Source organism: Phaseolus vulgaris, chromosome 8, assembly GCF_000499845.2.
Source record: "Phaseolus vulgaris cultivar G19833 chromosome 8, P. vulgaris v2.0, whole genome shotgun sequence".
Classification (NCBI taxonomy): Eukaryota; Viridiplantae; Streptophyta; class Magnoliopsida; order Fabales; family Fabaceae; genus Phaseolus; species Phaseolus vulgaris.
Window position 1 is genome coordinate 17,235,811 of NC_023752.2, and position 20,998 is coordinate 17,256,808.

The window sequence follows — 20,998 nt, forward strand, 5'->3', positions numbered from 1 at the left end:
CCAGATTTATATAGGGCTTAAATCAGATTTAAAAAAAATCACAAGTTTTAAAAGAAATCAATTCAATCAGATCTTCTACAGATTTTATTCTTGTGTGGTACAGCAGGTGCAGGTGTTGATTGACGCAAGAATATATTGGTACCAGATTTCAGTTTAGCAAATCAAATCTGTTGCACCTACAAGATATCCAATCAGTTAGAATATCCACATATGATTGTCATAGACCTGCTAGTTAATAACCGTAAAAGCAGTCAAAGATCAAGGAGAGAGAGAGAAAAGTAAATATTTTTCTTTCCTAGTCACAGCTGTGATTCTGAAACAGAGAGAGAACACGTTAAAATATAAAATAACAGATTGAAATTTTTACTGCAGAGGACAATTTAAGCTAATGATACCCAATTCATTTAGAAGAAAATAAAACCTATCTTTAGCAAGAGGTTTAGTAAAAAGATCAGCCAATTGAAATTCAGTGCCAATGAATTTGATATCACAAGTTCCATTAGCTATATGTTCTCTTAGAAAGTGATGTCTAATTTCAATATGTTTAGTTCTTGAATGCATGACAGGATTCTTAGACAAATTTATAACACTAGTGTTATCACAATTTATAGGTATCTTGTTTAATAGAATCCCAAAGTCACTTAGCTGCTGCCTTAGCCATAAGGTTTGAGCACAACAACTTCCAGCAGCTATGTATTCTGCCTCTGCTGTAGAGAGAGCAACACAAGCCTGTTTCTTGCAATGCCAAGAGATTAGACTTGATCCAAGCATGTGACAAGTCCCACTTGTGCTTTTCCTATCAACCTTGCAACCTGCAAAGTCAGAATCTGAAAAACCAGTTAAGTTTAAAGATACATTGTTAGGATACCATAATCCAACATCCTTAGACCCTTGCAAGTATTTCAGAATTCTCTTTGCTGCATTGTAGTGTGATTCCTTTGGATCAGATTGATATCTAGCACATAAGCACACAACAAACATAAAGTCAGACCTGCTAGCAGTTAAGTATAACAAAGAACCAATTAAACCCCTATATTTAGATTGATCCACTGATCCACTTGAAATAGGAGTGCTGATTGCTTTGCATTGATCCATATCAAACCTCTTAAGCAGCTCCTTGCAGTACTTTTCTTGACTTATGAAAATTCCATCTTTGAGTTGTTTCACTTGTAGTCCAAGGAAGAAATTCATTTCCTCTAACATTGACATCTCAAACTCACTCTTCATTGTTTCCACAAAGTCTTCACACATCTCTTCATTTGTGGATCCAAAGATAATATCATCCACATAGACTTGCACAAGAATAATGTCTTCTCTTTTCTTCTTTATGAACAAAGTTTTATCAGAATTGCCACGGTTATATCCTTGAGAGAGCAGAAACTCACTTAGCCTCTCATACCATTGTCTAGGTGCCTGCTTCAATCCATATAAAGCCTTCTTGAGCATGTACACAAGCTCTGGATTTTTATGATCTTCGAACCTTGGAGGCTGAGATACAAACACCTCTTCATTAATGTAACCATTTAAGAATGCACTCTTGACATCCATTTGAAACAGCTTGAAACCTTGTATGCTGGAAAATGCTAAGAGTAATCTGACAGCTTCAAGACGTGCTACTGGTGCATAGGTTTCACCAAAATCTATTCCCTTTTCTTGGTTATAACCTTTAGCAACCAGCCTTGCTTTTATTTCTAGTGATAGCCCCATGTTCATCCATCTTGTTCCTGTACACCCACTTGGTTCCTATGATATTCATCTCATGTCTTCTTGGAACCAAAGTCCACACTTCATTGTATTCAAACTGGTTCAGTTCTTCCTGCATTGCTGTTATCCAATTGCTGTCTTGTAGTGCTTCTTCTAGACTTTTAGGCTCAATCTGTGAAACAAAGGCCATTGTTCTGCAGAAATTATTAAGTGAATTCCTTTTTGAGACTCCTTTCTCAATCCTAAAATCTTTTTTCTATGGCTGAAAAACTACCTTTTGGGGAGGGTGCCTTAATTAACAGGTCACCTTTGTTTTGTGGTTTGAATTATCAGTTTTGGAAGGTTAGAATGAAAATCTTTGTTGACTTGATAAAGGAATTTTGGATGCAATTGAAAATGACCCTTTTATTCCTAAATTTGAAAAGGATGGATCTTCTATTGAAAAACCATGGTCCCAATGGACTGATGCTGAAAATAAAAAAGTCAAGTTTGTTTGCATTGCCAAGAATATCATAACCTCTGCTTTGAACTTTGATGAATTTTTCAGGATCTCACAATGCGCATCTGCTAAGGAAATGTGGGCTCTAGAGGTAACCCATGAAGGAACAAATGATGTGAAGAGAGCAAAGAAACATACTCTAATAAAAGAGTATGAGATGTTCAGAAAGCTCAAAGGAGAACCAATTGTTGAAGTACAAAAGAGATTCACTCACATTGTCAATCATCTAATGAGTCTTGGAAACATCTTTGACAAAGAGGAGTTGAACATCAAGATTCTCAAGTGTCTTGATAGATCTTGGCAACCTAAAGTCACGGCTATCTCATAATCAAAGGATTTGACATCTTTGACTACAGGCTCCTTGTTTGGAAAGCTTAGAGAACATGAGTTGGAGATGAATAGACTCAATGTTCAAGAAAGTGAAGACAAACATGTAAGGAACATTGCCTTGCTGCCAAGCACAAGAATAAGCAAGACTCAAGTTATGAAGGTGAGGAAGAAACTCTTAGTTTGCTGTCCAAAAAGTTCAGCAAATTCTTGAAGAGAATCCGCAACAAGGAATCCAACAAAGAAAGGTGTGGAAACAAGAAAACTAGTAATTTCAATTCTAACAATTACACTTGCTTTGGTTGTGGAGAACAGAGGCATATAAAAGCTGATTGCCCAAATAAAGAAGGCAAGGAAAAGAAGTCAAGCAATAAGAAAAAGAAAGGGAAATAAAAAAGAGCCTATATTGCTTGGGATGAAAATGAAATCTCTTCATCAAACTCATCATCAAGTGAAGATGAAAAAGCCAATTTGTGTCAGATGGCTGAAGGAGATGATGATTCAAGCAGCTCAAGCAGTGTAAGTTCTTGTGCCTCTTTAAATCTTGAAAACTATAGTCAATTGCTTCAAGCTTTTAAAAAAACTCATGAAGAAGCTAACCGATTGGCTCTCTTAAACAACCGATTGAAAGGGTTGAATATCTGACTTGAAAATAGAGTCAAAACTCTTGAAGAAGAATTGGAAAAGTCAAAAACCAATTTAGAAAATCTTGAAATGCATTGCAAAAAATCTTCTTGCTTGTGTGACTCTAAAGCTTGTGAAAATTGTAAAACTCTTGAGAGTAAAGTTCATTACCTTGTAAAAACTGTGGATAAGCTTTCAAAGGGTAAATCCAACTTTGAGAATGTCTTGGCATCTCAAAATTGTGTTTTTGGAAAAACAGGATTGAGTTTTAATCTACAAAGCAAACAGAACAAGTTTTCAAACTATTTTTTAAAAGTGTTAGAAAAACAACCAATTGAAAGATCGAAACAACCGGCTGTTACATGTTTTTACTGCATGTAGAGAGGCCACTCAGTTAGATTCTGTAAATTAGGAAATATTATGTTCCTAAAGGTATTATGAGATGGATTCCCAAAGGTTCTGAAGTTTCCAGTGATAAAGCTTAATCAAAAGGACCCACATCTGTAAGGGGACCAAATCTTGTTGCTTGGACTTATTGTGTTGCAAGGATACTAAAAGAAGCATGGACTCTTGAGTTATCAGATCAAGCTTTTGGAAGACTGGAACCCACTGCAACCAAAGGATCAAAGAGGATTTCTATTTTGCTATAAAACCCCCTGCAACTGTTTTTCTACACAAAAACAACCCATTGGTATATCTCTTGTTGCATCTCACATCTTCCTATGTTTTTCTGATTTCTCTCATTCTGGTTTCATGGATTCCACTCCTCCATCATAAAAAAAAGGATTAAAACAATAACTATAAGACCAGGAAGGCGTCTTGAAGGCTGGTTTTCAGGAGACAATGAATTGATTGATAAAATTTTGAGAAAGAGGGATGAGAAAATAAAAAATGAAGAATGAGGGATTTTACTGATAACAATAAGATAATTTTTTTTATTTTATTATATAAAGATGGCGAAGCCGAGAAGATGGAGTGAAGATTTGTGGGAGTGGAATATGTTTTGGAGAAGAGATTGGTTTGAATGATAGAAATAATGGGTAGAGGAGTTTATGCACCTAATTCAGGGGTGCCGAATGCAAAGACAAAATGAGGACAAGTGGGTCTAGAAAGGAAAGGATAACCTAGAGTATTAGAGGATATGAAATGAAATTAGAGGGGAAGATGAGGTAATTTGTAACCAATTTTTGGAAAATGAAACCTCTGCCAACAACTCAGTTATGTGCATGGAGAGTCACTATAAGAAAAACCATAAATAGTGACAAAAATATCATTCACTAAATGGCCAACATCGGTCATTATTGTCTTCATCACTTGCATAGTGATTGAATCTGTGACTGAAATTGTGACTAAAATCTGTGACTGAATTCATGACTAAAAATTGTCACCGAATCTGTGACTAAAATTTGTAACCAAATTTGTGACTGAAATTTGTAACTGAATATGTGGCTGAAATGTCTAACTGAATTTCTGACTCGAATCAATAATCGAATATGTGAGTAAAATTAGTGACCAAATTTGTAACCAAAATTAGTGACTGATTCAGTGACAAATTTTAAAAAAAAAATTTCTCATTACTAAATCAACCACTAATGCCTTTTTTTTTGTATAATTTTGAATTTTTTATTTTAGAAAAATATAAGTTAACTATCTAACAAAATACAAATTTATGTATGTTTGACCCAATTTTTTCTTAAAGTTTATCTTCTCTTTAAAATAAAAAGTTGGGTGAAACACTTTCTTAAAATAAATATTAAATAAAGAACTTACTTTCATTGAACAAAATTTGAAAAAGTAGGTTTTAGAAGAAACTTATCACTAAAAAAAATCATTAAATTGTAACTAATTTTAGACACTAAATAATTAGTTGCATTGAATTAAATTAGAGATCATTTTAGAGACTAAAAAAATTATTGGTATCTAAAGTAGTTTCTATATTACTAATAAAAATTTATAAAGTAGTTTTTAAATTGGTATCTAAATATTAGCTACCAAAGTTTTATCTACTGATATTTTAGATTCTGAATTAGTCTTTAAAAGACTAATTGAGACCAATTTAGAATCTAAAATATTAGTAGCTAAAACTTTAGTAACTAATTTAGATACCAATTTAAAAACTACTTTATAAATTTTTATTAATAATAGAAACCACTTTAGATACTAATAATTTTTTAGTCTTTAAAATAGTATCTAACTTAACTTAATATAGTGATTAATTATTTTTGTCTCTAAATTTAGTTGTTATTTAATAATTTCTTCTAGGCTTATGCAAAAATTAATCGGTCTCCTCTTAATTACCTTTATTTTTTATTTATTTACCAGTTCATATCTTTCATTCATTAGCTTCCTCATTAAATAATTCTCACATTCTAATTATGTTTGTTACAAAAAGATTGTGATTTATTTTTAAATTATTTATTTAGAAACTTAAAATATATTAATTACTTTTCACTACAAGAAAAAATGATTTTAATGGAGGTTTATTTTTACATTACCTAGGGTTAAAACCTCCATTAAGTTATTTACCTAGGGTTGCAATTTCCCCCGCTAAATCATCTCTGGGGAACGTGTTCCCCAGGGTTTTTTCAAACCTCAGGAAAAGCCTTTCAAAACCCCTGTTAAATACCATGGGTTTCAAAACCTCTATAAAATACCGTGGGTTTCAAAACTTTTGTAAAATACCATGGGTTTCAAAACCTCCGTAAAATACCATGGGTTTCAAAACCTCCGTAAAATACCACAGTTTTAGAACCTCCGTAAAATAGCATGGGTTTCAGAACCTCCATAAGATACCATGAGTTTTAAAACCTCCATAAAATATCATAGGTTTCAAAACCTCCGTAAAATGTTTGAGAACCTCCATAAACAATACCATAGGTCTCAAAACTATGAAAATTTGTTTTTTTATTCATTTATCATTTAGACATTCATGTGATTTTTTAACCACAAATATTTACATCTATTGTATTTATTTTCTATGTTTGTTAAAACATTTTTTCAATAATAAAAACAAATAAATGGATATAACATTCATCAATTGACAAGATATATCAAAATATTGATAAAAATATATCAAGTAAACAAATTAAAATTCAAATCCAAACACAAAATATGAGTTAAAAAATTACGAGAAAGCAATATAAGACGAATAGTACTATGAAGTATTACAAATGAAAACATAACATATTGCTCACAAAGTACAAAATAGGTCAAAATTCATTTCCATATTATACTAAATTCTTCAACAATCACATATGCTCTTCTTGATGTCCAGAATTTGTTGGCACACTTCCTTGATAAGAAACCTATAATATAAACATATAACACAATTAGAAATGTAAATCTGAAAAATAAAACAAGTTATTTAAATTTTTTAAACATTACCGATGAAGGATTGAACATAGTCAACTCAGGAGGCAATTGACCTTGAAAATTTTGAAAGAAAAATTTTATCATTGCCTCAAATCTTTTTTTTCACGTTCTTCGTATCTTTTATTTTATTCATTCCATTGTGACTTTAAACATAGAAATAGTAATCAAAACAATAATATTCCGCTAGAGTATCTTTAAACTAAGGTCACCCCTCTTCTCTAATTACTCTTTCTCTCCAAATAGTAGCAAAAAATTCTTTATTTATTTTATGTATTAAGATCAAATTTACGAATTGGATTTGAGCCTATAATTGCAGTTGTATTTCAAAAATTGATGGGAATTGGTACTCGTTGATTCTAAATCTACGAGGCATGCTTTTCCCACTATTTGTTCTTTAAAGGAAATAATGATGTGTATTCTTTACTTATTTATTATATTGCTAAAAACCTTGTTCAACTCTCACTTTACTAAAATATTTAATTTGATTTGGGTGTTGGAAAATGACTCTTAATTGGTGACTATTAATATTAGGATCTGTTCAATCAAAATTATTATTCCAAATTTAGTAAGATTGCAATAAAACGTGAAATTCATTTTATATACTGAAATGGTTAAAGTAGCATTTTCTAATAAATAAAATTTTATAATAGTTAAATCACTATAATCAAAGAAAAGTTTTGTCAATAGAACTTCAAAAAACCACAGTACAAGTATAACAAAGGGTTTATATAAATTAACAGAAACTACTGATGTGAGTGTTAAATTACTTTCACATTAATTATTTTGAAAACAAGCTAATTCTGCTTTAGTGATATGAATCAACTAATGTTATTGGTTTTGAATTCGGCTGGTGAGTATATGACTTTGTTAAAATCTTGAAAAGCGAGATTTAGTCTTCACAGAACTCTATCAGACCCTTTAAATCGTAATTAAAATGCATGCTAAATAGGTTTATCTACTAAACTTTTGCTACATCTATAAGTTTGGTTTTTCTACAATTATGCAGGGGCTATTACAAGTGCAACACATTCAAAGGTTGTTCAGCAAAAAAGCAAATAGAGAGATGTAGAACAGATGCTTCAATGTTCATCATCACATATACCTCTGTACATTACCATCCATGCCCCACCACCATCACCACAACTAAAATAATTCGAATCTGAAACCAACCAAGACCACTAAGCTACCTCGGAGGAAGATTATGAACATATAGAAGAAGAGCAAAGGGATGGGAGAGTGAAGGGATTTCATAATTGGACAGTTTTCTAACCTCGTGCGGCTCATTCATTGACTCACACTTCCACTATTCTATATAATAGTTTCATGGTGTCAAAAATGAAAATAATCAAGTTGGAGAATCCATTAGTTGACAATTAGAATGAAATCGGAACAAAACCTAAGCTAAAATTGGAACAAAACCTAAACTATTCATATTCATACCAATTATCAGAATACAAAATCAAGCCACAAATAAACATGAAGGAAGAAAAAGAGAAAATAAAATTGTTGCGGCGTAGTGAGTACCTTAATCCCGCCAGTAGCTTATTGTGAATGGAAACCACGACGACCACAAAGAAACCTTCATCCGTATAACCTGAAGATAATCTTTAATATCGTCAGTAGCATGTTGCAAATGGCAATCACCAAGAAACCTTCATTCATATAACCTGAAACCCTAAAATGAAATCCATATAACATGAAAAATTAAACTCGCGAACCAGAACAACAATGTGAAGAATTAAACTCGCAAAACAGAACAACAATGTCAAGAATTAAACTCGCAAAACAGAACAACAATGTGAAAAATTAAACTCATGAAACTCTCAACAATCTCAAAACCACTCATTCAGTTCAAACGAGTTTGAAATTGAGATGATATCCAGCACAGACCTGCAACATCTCGTTCTCCAACTCCGCTTGCTGCACCTCTAGAGCGTTAAATTTGTTCACTATCTCCGACACTGTGTTCATTCTCGTGTTCCTGGGAGCGGGAGGAGCGGGAGGCGGAGGATGGCGTGGAGGTGGTAGGAGCGAAGGGAGGGGCAGGGAAGAGGGAAATCAGAAACCATTGTTCAGGGGAAAGTGAAGAGGATACTGATAAAATATTAAGAAAATTAAAATAAAATAAATTTTAAAGTAAATTTAAATTATTTTCCTGGGGTTTGAAAATAAACCTTAGAAAGTTAATGGAGGTTTAAAAATAAACCTTTGCAAGTTAATGGATTTTTTTAATCTCTAATAAAATTAAAAATTATTGCTGAATTATAATAATCCTATCAAAATCAAATTTTCTTAATAATGATTGGTGTGAAAATTTTGTATATAATATTTATTTCAATATATATACAGTTATTAAATAAAAAAATAGGATATAATATTTTTATAAATGTATTAAAAATATAATTTATAATATTTAATTTATGATAATTTTTACTATTGTTTTGATGAGATTTTATAATAAATCTTTGAAACTTAACGGAGGTTAAAAAAACCTCAGCTATTTTGCAAAGATTTTAAAATAAACCTTTGGAAATTAACTAAGGTTAAAAAAAACCTTCGTTATTTTGTGGAGGTTTTAAAATAAACCTTTGAAAATTAACGAAGGTTAAAAAAACCTCCGTTATTTTACTGAGATTTTTGAATGAACCTTTGGAATTTAACTAAGGTTAACAAGCTTCCGTTATTTTATTGAGGTTTTAGAAAAAACCTCCATTAATTAAATCAATTTCTAAGATTATATTAACCTCCGCTAAATAACCTCTATTAAAACCTCTTTTTCTTGTAGTGTTTAATATATACTGACATTACTGAATTATATTAACATAAAATCTTTATTATCTTATAAAAATGTTAAAAAAAAAATTAGTTTCTAACTATTTTATTTTCTATAATTAATATTTAAATTTATTTAATCATTATTACATGTTATACAGTAATACTCGTAAATCATCAACAAAATTGGCCATTGGAGTATTGGATTTAATACTAAATTTTGGATATAACGTAAGCCAAAAAAATCAAACAGATTTGTTCAAACAAAATTTCATGACGAAAATTGAAGATAAATGAACAAATATTTCACACCAGATTTTAGCATTAGGGATTTAATTGTTAGTCATGTGTGTTGAACCAAGTGGTGTTCAAGTTTTGAAGAATCCAAAATCCTTTGAAGGATGTTGAAGCCTTGGCTATGCTTGATGTTGTTGTGCTGGTTTCGCTTAGTTCTGGGGTAATTTATATGTTGTAATCCACCCTTTGATTAAATCTAAAGCATTAGCATTCTCAATCTTTGTTAAAGTAAAATGTTTTCAAACTAAGTTAAAACAACCGATTGTTTTATCGAAACAACCGATTGTTTGTACTTAGGTGTTTTGAGAAAAAGATTGAAAACTGTTTTTAAAATGGTTGAACTGTTAAGTACCAAAACAACCGATTGATTCGAGGAAACAACCGATTGTTTGTTTTGGGACCATAACAAAAAAACTGTTTTCTGTTTGACTGAGCTTTAAATGATTTAATTGCTTACGCTCCATTCATTAAATGTTTTGACCAATCTTTTAATGCAATTTAAAAGTTTGTTAAGATTTGATAACAAACTACATCTTTGAATATATTCAGAAAAACAGATTTGAGATTTAAGAATCTTTGACAAGTTTTTCTTAAGATTTTTTTTGAGTTTTTCAAAGAACAGAGATTGCTAAGATTTTGTGATTGATCAAAGTGTATGGAATAGGATTCTGCTTGTATTGATTTCAGATTATCTTCTGTAACAAGTGTAATCCTTGTACTCTGTTGAACAAGTATTCGTTTCTGTGTTTTGCTGAGATTGGTTGTGTGTTCTTGAGGGAATCAAGATCAACAATCTTAGTGTTGGTGTGTTGACCAAGGAGAGTGTGTTTCTTGAGGTGTTTAAGGTCATTCTCTTGGTTGTTGTGTAAGTGATCAAAGTGTGATTGCTTAGTGGATTTCCTCAGGGTTCTGAGAAGACTGGATGTAGCTCTGGGTTTGGAGTGAACCAGTATAAACAACTGTGTACAATCTCTCTATCTCTAACTCTTTAATTTCAGTTTATTTGTTGTTTGCTGGTATAAACAACCGATTATTTCTGCGAAACAACCGACTGTTTTTCTGGTACTACAGCTTTTGCTTGCTGTTTTGGCGAACTGAATTTCTGAATCAATTGTTTCCTGAGATAATTCATTCTAGTTTTGAAAAGTTTGCGAAAACCCTCTTTAAACAATTCACCCCCCCCTCTAGTTTAAAGCCATCTTTTCTAACAATTGGCATCAAGAGCTTGGTTCTTGAAAGTTATTCAAGTTGATCCTAAAAATCTTTTTAATGTTTAATGGCTGATAGACTACCTTTTGGGGAAGGTGCTTCAATTAACAGACCACCTTTATTTTGTGGTTTGAACTACCAGTTTTGGAAAGTAAGAATGAAAATATTTATGGAATCTCTTGACAAAGGAATTTGGGATGCAATTGAAAATGGTCTTTTTATCCAAAAGTTTGAAAAGGATGGATCTATCATTGAGAAACCATGGTCTGAATGGACTGATGCAGAAAGCAAAAAGGCCAAATTCAATTGCATTGCCAAAAATATTATAACCTCTGCTTTAAATTTTGATGAGTTTTTGTGGTCTCGCAATGCAAATCATCAAAAGAAATGTGGGACACTTTGGAAGTCACTCATGAAGGAACAAATGAGGTGAAAAGAGCTAGAAAGCATGCTCTTATCAAAGAGTATGAGATGTTTAGAATGCTTAAAGGAAAAACAATTGCTGAGGTGCAGAAAAGATTTACGCACATCATCAATCACCTTATGAGCCTAGACAAGACCTTTGATAAAGAAGAGCTGAACATCAAGATCTTGAAATGTCTTGATAGAGCATGGCAACCAAAGGTAACTGCTATTTCTGAATCTAAAGATCTAACATCATTAAGTGTTGCTTCTTTGTTTGGAAAGCTTAGGGAACATGAGCTAGAGATGAATAGACTCAATGTTCAAGAGAGTGAAGATAAGCACACAAGGAGCATAGCCCTGAAAGCATCCAGACACAAGGGAAAGCAAGATTCCAGTGATGATAGTGATGAGGAAAACCTTAGCTTACTGTCAAGAAAATTCAGCAAATTCCTAAAGAGAAACCGCAACAAAGACAACAACAAGGATAGGTATGGAAACAAGAAACCCAATGAATTTAATTCAAATAACTATACTTGTTTTGGTTGTGGTGAGCAAGGTCATATAAAGGCGGATTGTCCAAACAAGAGCAAAGAGAAAAAGACTAGTTACAAGGAGAAGAAAGGCAAGACAAAAAGAGCCTACATAGCTTGGGATGAAAATGAGGTGTCATCATCAAGTTCTTCATCAAGTGAAGATGAAAAAGAAAACATATGTTTGGTAGCTGAAAATGATGATGAATCTTGCAGCTCAAGTGAGGTAAGTTCATGTGCTTCCTTAAATGAACAAAATTACAGTGAATTGCTTGAAGCTTTTCAAGAAACACATGATGAAGCTAATAGATTGGTTCTTTCAAACAACCGATTGAAAGATCTTAACAGTTGGCTTGAAAAGAGAGTTAAATCACTTGAAGAGGATCTGGAAAAAGAAAAAAGTGATTTTGAAAAATTGGAAAATCATTTCAAAAATGCCTCTTGCAAGTGTGATACTCTCATTTGCGAAAATTGTGAAAATCTTGAGAAAAAGTTTCATTATCTTGTTGAAACTGTGGACAAGCTTTCAAAGGGGAAATCAAACTTTGAGAATGTCTTGGCATCTCAAAGCTGTGTTTTTGGAAAGGCTGGTTTAGGCTTTAATCCACAAAACAAGCAAGATAAGTTTTCAAAAAGTTTTTCAAGAAAATTAGAAAAACAACCGATTGTTAAGACAAAACAACCGGTTGTTACATGCTTTTACTGCATGAAGAAAGGCCACTCTGTTAGGTTCTGTAAAATAAGGAAATATTATGTTCCAAGAGGTTTTATGAAATGGATTCCTAAGGGATGTGATGTTTCTAACTGCAATGAAAAGCCAAACGGACCCAAATTTGTAAGGGACCAAATCTTGCTACTTGAAATCGTTTATGTAGGAAAACTAAAGAAAAAGGAAGGACTGAGTCATCTGATCAAGCTGTTGAAGAAAAAGGCAGTCATTGAAGCTGAATCAATGCTATGCAAAAGACCTCAACAGTGAAAAGAGGCTTCTTGATCATAAAGCACATGGCTCATTGAAGAATCAACATAAGGATAAGACTTTCCTTTATTTGTTCTTAATTTCTGTTTCAAAGTTCTTTCTTATGGTTAAACAATCTTTTTATAATCAATGTCATCTACTTTGAACTCCTTCTGCTCATGGTTAAAATTCAAAAACAAGTTTTTAACTGCTGCAGAAAAACAACCGATTGTTTCTTCGAAACAACCGATTGTTTTGGGTCTGACATCACTATGAAGAAATTGTTTTAATTGCTATTTTGAATTTCTATCCGTTGTAGATCAATTTAAAAGAGAGAATCTTGGTCAAAGAATCTGTGTTGAAAGCTGATTATGTTCAGAGAGAAGTTACAACAGTCATAAAGGAATATATTCCAAAATCTTGGAATTTCAAGAGCCTTAATGACTAGTCAAAGATCACATGTGAAGACCATGTGATTTTCAGCTTTTTCTGACATTTTCTGTGCAGAGCATAATCAAGTCCTCTCTCTCTGAAAACCAGGTACCCATTGAATGAAATTAAATTCAAATTGATTCTTTTACTGTTATAAAATCTGGTGCAGATTTCTTCCACAAGAACAACCAATTGCAACATCTCTTGCAAAAATCTTTGAAGTGAGTTCTCCTCTATTTTCGTCTCTCCCATCATGGAATCAACTCCTCCCACCTCAAAGAGAGTCAAAACAAGGGTTGTAAGGTCTGGAGGAAGGCTAGAAGGCTAGTTTTCTGGAGACAATGATCTCATTGAGAAGTATAGGTATGAAACAAGTATCAAGAAGATAAACAACCCCAAGGTTGTATGCTTTGATTGGCTGAAAAGTCAAAAGCTTGATAATGTGAGAAGGCTGCTCAAGGATCAATCAATCAGAAAGTTCCTGGAGATGAAGGGAAACATTTATCCAGATTTGGTGGGGGTGTTCTACACAAACCTAAAGTTTGAGGGAAACAATCTAGTTTCTTATGTGAAGGGTGTAGAGATGGAGATAACTCATGAAGTATGGACTGTTGTTGCTGGTCTTAAGTTCTCTAGTCTGAGAATCAACAAGGGAAACCTTGGAGTGGTGGAGGATTTTAACAAAATCCGATTCTACAAAAGTTGCTTGAACAATAAACATGCTCAAGTTAGTACATGCTCGGTTGGAGGTTTGAAGCTTGATGAGAGATTGCTTGCTCTCATTGTAACTTGGATTCTAACTCCAAGGGGGAGTAATCATTCTGTGCTAACTGAAGAAGATCTGGTATATATCTTCTGCATCACCAAGAAAATCAAAATCAATTGGATCCATATCATCAAAGAACACATGCAAAAAGCCATGAGGTTAGGAGATTATCATTATCCATATGCTGTTTTGATATCTAAATTTCTACTCTATTTTGAAGTTAATCTTGAAGATGAAACTTCTGAGTTGGTCAAGTCAACTCAAGAGTTGAGCAATGGATCACTCAACAAGATGGGTTTTACAAAAGTAGGTGGAAAATGGATAAGCAAGGATGGTGATTATGGTGCCTCATCAAGTGGTGCTACTAATCTTGAACAAGATGAACCTGCTGATATGGATGTTCAAAATGAAGATCAACCTGAAGATTATCAAGATGCTGGACCTAGTGCTGGTGCTAGAGATCAGGAAGATGGAATGCCAACCATGTCTTTTTTGAAAGATACATGATCAATAGGTTTGATACTTTTGGGGAGAATCAAAGAAATCTTCATGATCTGTGTGTTAGCAACTTCCAGAACATTGATAACAGATTCAACAACATGGATGCAAGATTCATGACTATGGATGAACAAATTGAAGTTGTTCAGAATCAAATCTTTGATCTTCAGTTTGCTGATGAAGAAGAATGAAGGAAAAACAACTGATTGGTTATCAGAGCAATCAATTGTTTTCTTGCTGTTACATCTGGTTTTTAAATTTCATTCTTTCTGCTGTTGCTGCTTTAATTCTGATGTAATCCAAACAATATCTTGTTTTATATCTTATCTTTGTCTATTTGTGAAGACAAATAGGGGGAGATATATGCTGTGTTTTAAGTTTATGTTTTCAGTTGTTAAAACAGTTTGGGTTATGTAATATTTTTTTCTGATATTTAGTTCTGAAGGTTATTAACTGTTTATCTGTGCGCTAACAAAATATCAGAAGTTCAATGTTTTGCTCAAAGTTCTATTGCAGGAACTGCTTCAGATTTAATCAGGTACAACACAAGCATTAGGGATTTGTCTTCATCAAATAGGGGGAGATTGTTGAACCAAGTGGTGTTCAAGTTTTGAAGAATCCAAAACCCTTTGAAGGATGTTGAAGCCTTGGCTGTGCTTGATGTTGCTGTGCTGGTTTAGCTTAGTTCTGGGGTAGTTTATATGTTGTAATCCACCCTTTGATTAAATCTAAAGCATTAACATTCTCAATCTTTGTTAAAGTAAAATGTTTTCAAACTAAGTTAAAACAACCGATTGTTTTATCGAAACAACCGATTGTTTGTACTTAGGTGTTTTGAGAAAAAGATTGAAAACTGTTTTTAAAATGGTTGAACTGCTAAGTACCAAAACAACCGATTGATTCGAGGAAACAACCAATTGTTTGTTTTGGGACCATAATAGAAAAACTGTTTTCTGTTTGACTGAGCTTTAAATGATTTAACTGCTTACGCTCCAGTCATTAAATGCTTTGACCAATCTTTTAATGCAATTTAAAAGTTTGTTAAGATTTGATAACAAACTACATCTTTGAATATATTCAGAAAAACAGATTTGAGATTTAAGAATCTTGGACAAGTTTTTCTTAAGAGTTTTTTTGAGTTTTTCAAACAACAGAGATTGCTAAGAGTTTGTGATTTATCAAAGTGTATGGAATAGGATTCTGCTTGTATTGATTTCAGATTATCTTCTGTAACAAGTGTAATCCTTGTACTCTGTTGAACAAGTATTCGTTTCTGTGTTTTGCTGAGATTGGTTGTGTGTTCTTGAGGGGATCAAGATCAACAATCTTAGTGTTGGTGTGTTGACCAAGGAGAGTGTGTTTCTTGAGGTGTTCAAGGTCATTCTCTTGGTTGTTGTGTAAGTGATCAAAGTGTGATTGCTTAGTGGATTTCCTCAGGGTTCTGAGAAGACTGGATGTAGCTCTGGGTTTGGAGTGAACCAGTATAAACAACTGTGTACAATCTGTCTATCTCTAACTCTTTAATTTCAGTTTATTTGTTGTTTGCTGGTATAAACAACCGATTATTTCTGCGAAACAACCGATTGTTTTTCTGGTACTACAGCTTTTGCTTGCTGTTTTGGCGAACTGAATTTCTGAATCAATTGTTTCCTGAGATAATTCATTCTAGTTTTGAAAAGTTTGCGAAAACCCTCTTTAAACAATTCACCCCCCCTCTAGTTTAAAGCCATCTTTTCTAACAATGTGTTGGTTAGAGGGTTGAGATAAGGAAATCTTATAACCCCACTTGTTGTATTAGAGGGATTTGCGAGATTGATTAGAGAAGCAATTAAGGAAAAATTGTTTCTAGGAGTGCAAGTAGGAAAGAATGAAGTTAACATCAATATCCTAAAGTTTGTAGATGATACTTTTTGTGTGTGAAGCTAATTACACTAGTATACTCTCGATTAAAACAATTCTAAGATGTTTTGAGCTATTGTTTTGGTTAATGGTCAATTTCCACAAGTCAATGATCAGAGCCATAGGAGTGGAAAGAGGGGTGATGGATAACTTTGCTAAAACCTCAAACTACAACCAAATGACAATTCTTTTCAAACACCTATGGCTGCTAGTAGGAGAATCATAGGGAAAGACAATTTTGGAGTCATGTTTTAGACAAAATAAGGAATAAACTAACAAAATGGAAGGGTCGCTACCTTACATTGGTAGGGAGATCCTGTATTATCAAATTTATTCTTAGTGTTATACCCTTTTACTATTTATCTTTTCTCAAATTCCGTGCTTCAGTTGTCAAGCAATAGTTAAAATTCAGAGGAAATATATGTGGAGTTGGGGAAGTGATGGAAAGCAAATAGCTTGGATTAGTTGTGATAATATCTGCAAGATGAAAGAGGAAGGATGATTGAGGATTAAGGATATAGGCAGGTTTAATAAGACATTGGTGGCTAAGTGGAAATGGAGATTGAAGGCAGAAATAACAGGGAAATGGCGAGAAATTCTTTTGTCTAAGTATTACGTGGAGGATTGAACAAAAAATAATAGTGCAATTATGTTCCATTCTAGGTGGTGGAGGGATATTTGTAAGATATGTGGAGTAGGGGAATAAAAAATTGGTTTGACAAGTCCACTACATGGAAAATAGGATCAGGAAGTTTTGTCAGATTCTAAGAGGCTAGGTGAAAGTAGTATGAAAAGTAGGTATCCTAGATTGTATTTCTTATCACAAAATCAAGACAAAACTGTGAGAGAAGTAGGTGCATGGATAAAGTCGGGCTATAGGTGGGATTTATAGTGGAGAAGACGAAGGTTCGAATGGAGATAGAGTAGGAAGAACATTTGCAATGCCAATTAAATAATATGTACTTGCATAATGGAAGACAAGACAAACAAAGTTGGCTAGGTGAAGAGGATGACACTTACTCAATCAAGTCAACCTATACCTTATTACATATTAGTAACCGTAATGACGATTCCACATGGTTCAGGAGCTTTTGGTCTGCAAAGGCCCTCCAGAATACACAAACACTAACTTGGAGGGTTATCCCTGGTAAACTACCTACAAGGAAAAGCTTAGTTAGGAGATGGGTTAGGCTGAATGGCATAACTTGTCCTTTATGCCAACAATATGAATAATTTGCGACTCACCTATTTATTAATTTATTAATTGTAGGATTGCTTATACTATTTGGAACACTTGTTTTACTTGGGTGTGTATTCATTTTTTCCAACATAATTCTCCCTCAAGCCATTTTGAGCAATTCCACCTCCTTCAGTTGACTAACAAACAAAATCGTGTTTGGAAAGATATATAGATTTCAATCATTTGAGTGTATAATAACATAGCAATATAGTCGATTTTAAAAATGGGAGGATTGATATGGAGAAAATAATCCAATTAGCTCAATTAAAGACTTTGAGTTGTATTAAAAGTAAACTTTCTAGGATTCATTTCTCATTCTTTGATTTGATTTGTTTGCCTTCTCCTCTGCCTTATAAGACAATTAGGTAGTTCCCTCCTTGTTGTAATCAAAGTTGGCCAATCGTTTTGTTATAGTTACACTACAAATGTTCTTACCTCGCACAAAGTGTGCCTTATAGAAAATTAAATGTCTTAGGCAATTCTTGTCTGCTATCTCTCACAAAGTGTGGCTTAGGCAATTCTTGTATGCAGTTATATATTCTTTTGGATAATGGAAACAATTTATATGATGTGTAGTGTGGATAATTGGAAATACATGGGAAAGGTATCCATGTTCTATTTTGTAGGTACTCGGGATGGATTTGAAAGGGGAGAATAACAAGAAGTACTTATGGATCTGACTTAAAGATTCATTACATTTGATTTAGGTAGGATGCAAATGTGCCTTTGCTGCAAGTAGTCCCAACAATATACGTAGCTGCAGCAGGCCAACCAAAATTCCAGAACTCAATAGACTAAGATGATTGTGATCTTAATCTAGGATTCAAGGGCAGTATTTTATGTGCTTGTGTATGGGTCATATTAGTTTGGGGATGTCTTGTTGTATTTCGTGATGGAGGCAAACTAGCCTTTTTTTCTATATGAGTTTGGATATCCCTCAAATGTCCAAGTTATTTAAATTTATTCTTTTCCAATAAAAAAACATTTTTTTATAGTAGACCATCTTCTTAGCAATAAGCTTAGATTGATGGAAAGTTAGAGACTAAATACAAAAAGTAATAAATAATGTTTGGTTCTTATTTTCAACACATTCAAATTTAAATTTAGTGTAAAGGTGATGAGATCAGGTTTGTGAGAAAAGAGCATTTCATACTGACTAAGATTATGTAAAACAGGAGTGGGTAAGATATTAATAGTGAAAACAACAGAAGAAAAAGCTTCACCCTGGAAACGTAGAGGTAGAGAGGCAGCAACAAGAAGAGCTAAGCCAGTATCAACTATGTGACAATGTTTACGTTCAACCGAATCGTTCTGTTGATGGGTGTGAGGACATGTGAGTCTATGAATGATGTCATATGTGTTTAAGAGTTTGGTTAGCAATAAAAATTCCTTAGCATTGTTGATTTGAAGAGTTTTTGAAGAAAAACCAGTTTGATTTTCAACAAGAGCTTTAAATTGTAGAAAAATAGAAGTAGCTTGAGATTTGTGTGAAATAAGATAAACCCATGTGTATTTAGAAACAACATCAACAAATGAAGCATAATACAGGGAACCATTAGTGGAGGCAACATGAGAGGGGCCCAAATATCAACAAACACAAGTTGTAAAGGAGCAGTATAAGTAGTATGAGACAAAAGAAAATGAAGTTGATGAGCTTTGGCTCATGCGCAAGAGTCATAAAAGGAAGCATCAGTATTACATGAAATATTGTTGGAACGCATAACAAGTTTCATTGTTCTAGATGAAACATGGGCAAGGCGTTTATGCCAAAGATCATAACTATGCACAGTAGAATTATAGGAAGTAGCATTAACAAAGGAATGTAAAGGTTTGTGTAAAGACCCTCATGAATCCTTCCTTGAAGAATAATTTGCTTGGTAACCTGATTTTTAACAAAGTAATGGTTAGGAAAAAATTAAAAAAAGACACCATTATCACATGCAAATTGAGAAACGTTGAGAAGGTTCTTGTTAATAGTTGGTACATGTAGAAGATTATGAAGAGTAAAGAGATGATTAGAAGAAGAATTATGTAGAGAAGCAGAGCCAACACTATGAATAGACATACTTGAACCATTACCTAGTTGAACATTCTCAAAACCATTATAGATCTGTTTCTTATTGAAAACAACAGGATCATTGTGTTGAACCAAGTGGTGTTCAAGCTTTGAAGAATCCAAACCCTTTGAAGGATGATGAAGGCTGGATGTGCTTGCTGTTGCTGAGTTGTCCTTTAGATAGGATATGGGGTATATTTGATATGTAATCCACTCTTGATTGAATCCAAAGCATAGGCATTCTCAATTCTTTTTAAAAGAAAAGTGTTTTTCAAGCTAAGTGAAAAACAACCTGTTGTTTTGTCGAAACAACCGATTGTTTTATACTTAGGTGTTTTTAGAAAAGGTTGAAAACTATTTTTATGGTGAAAACTGTTTGTTTTGGTACCATAGCAGAAAACTGTTTTGTTCTTTGACTGAGCATTAAATGATTTTCTAACTATTTACGCTCTAGTTTTTAATGCTTTGACCAATCTTTAAAAGCAATTAATAGTTTTTTAAGATTTGATAACAAACAACTTTGTTTTACAAGTAGAAAAACATATTTGGGTTTTTCAGAACTTACAGATTTTGAAAAAGTTAAGATTGCTTAGAGATTGAGTTTGATCAAAGTGTGTGAGATAGGATTTTCTCTTGTATTGATTTCAGATTTCATTCTGTAACAAGTGTAATCCTTATATCTATTAAAAGAAACCTTGTGTGTTTGTTGAGAAGTGTTGTGTGTTCTTGAGGGGATCAAGATCAACATTCTTAGTGTTGGTGTGTTGACCAAGAGAAGTGTGTGTCTTGAGGGGATCAAGGTCACCTTCTTGGTTGTGGTGTAAGTGATCTAGGTTTGATTAATTAGTGGATTTCCTCGGTGGTTTGTGAGAAGACTAGATGTAGCTCTGGGTTTAGAGTGAACCAATATAAACATTTGTGTGCATTGTCTCTATCCTTAATATCTTTAAATTCAGTTTTGATATTTGCAAATTGGTATAAACAACTGATTGTTTCTACGAAACAACCGATTGTTTTTCTGGTGCTGTTGTTTTTGCTTTGTGTTTTGACAAACTGAATTTCTTATCATTTGTTTCTCAAAGTAATTTCATTCTTGGCTTAAAAGTTTGCAAAAAATCTCTTTAAACAATTCACCCCCACTAGTTTAAAGTCATCCATTCTAACAATTGGTATCAGAGCTTGGTTCTTGAAAGTTATTCAAGTTGATCCTAAAACTGGTTTTTAAATGGTTGATAGACTACCTTTTGGGGAAGGTGCTTCAATCAAAGACCACCTCTGTTTTGTGGTTTAAACTACCAATTTTGGAAAGTGAGAATGAAAATCTTTGTAGAATCACTTGACATAGGAATTTGGGATGCAATTGAAAATGGTCCCTTTTGTCCCAAAGTTTGAAAAAGATGGATCTTCCAT

The 20,998-nt window shown here is 33.1% G+C and overlaps 1 protein-coding gene and 1 long non-coding RNA gene across 2 annotated transcripts; one reads left to right on the forward strand and one right to left on the reverse strand.

Moving 5' to 3' along the window:
* The first annotated feature begins 1,962 nt into the window (after nucleotides 1-1,962).
* Nucleotides 1,963-2,531, forward strand: LOC137824668 (uncharacterized). Its single transcript, XM_068630339.1, has 2 exons — nucleotides 1,963-2,046; nucleotides 2,130-2,531. The coding sequence occupies exons 1-2, from the start codon at nucleotides 1,963-1,965 to the stop codon at nucleotides 2,529-2,531; spliced, it is 486 nt and encodes a 161-aa protein (XP_068486440.1).
* A 3,733-nt stretch (nucleotides 2,532-6,264) lies between these two features.
* LOC137826363 (uncharacterized) lies at nucleotides 6,265-8,631 on the reverse strand. Its single transcript, XR_011083479.1, has 3 exons — nucleotides 8,417-8,631; nucleotides 8,051-8,120; nucleotides 6,265-6,459 (listed from the first exon to the last, which is right to left on the reverse strand). It is a non-coding gene; the product is annotated as an uncharacterized lncRNA (long non-coding RNA).
* Nucleotides 8,632-20,998: the final 12,367 nt, after the last annotated feature.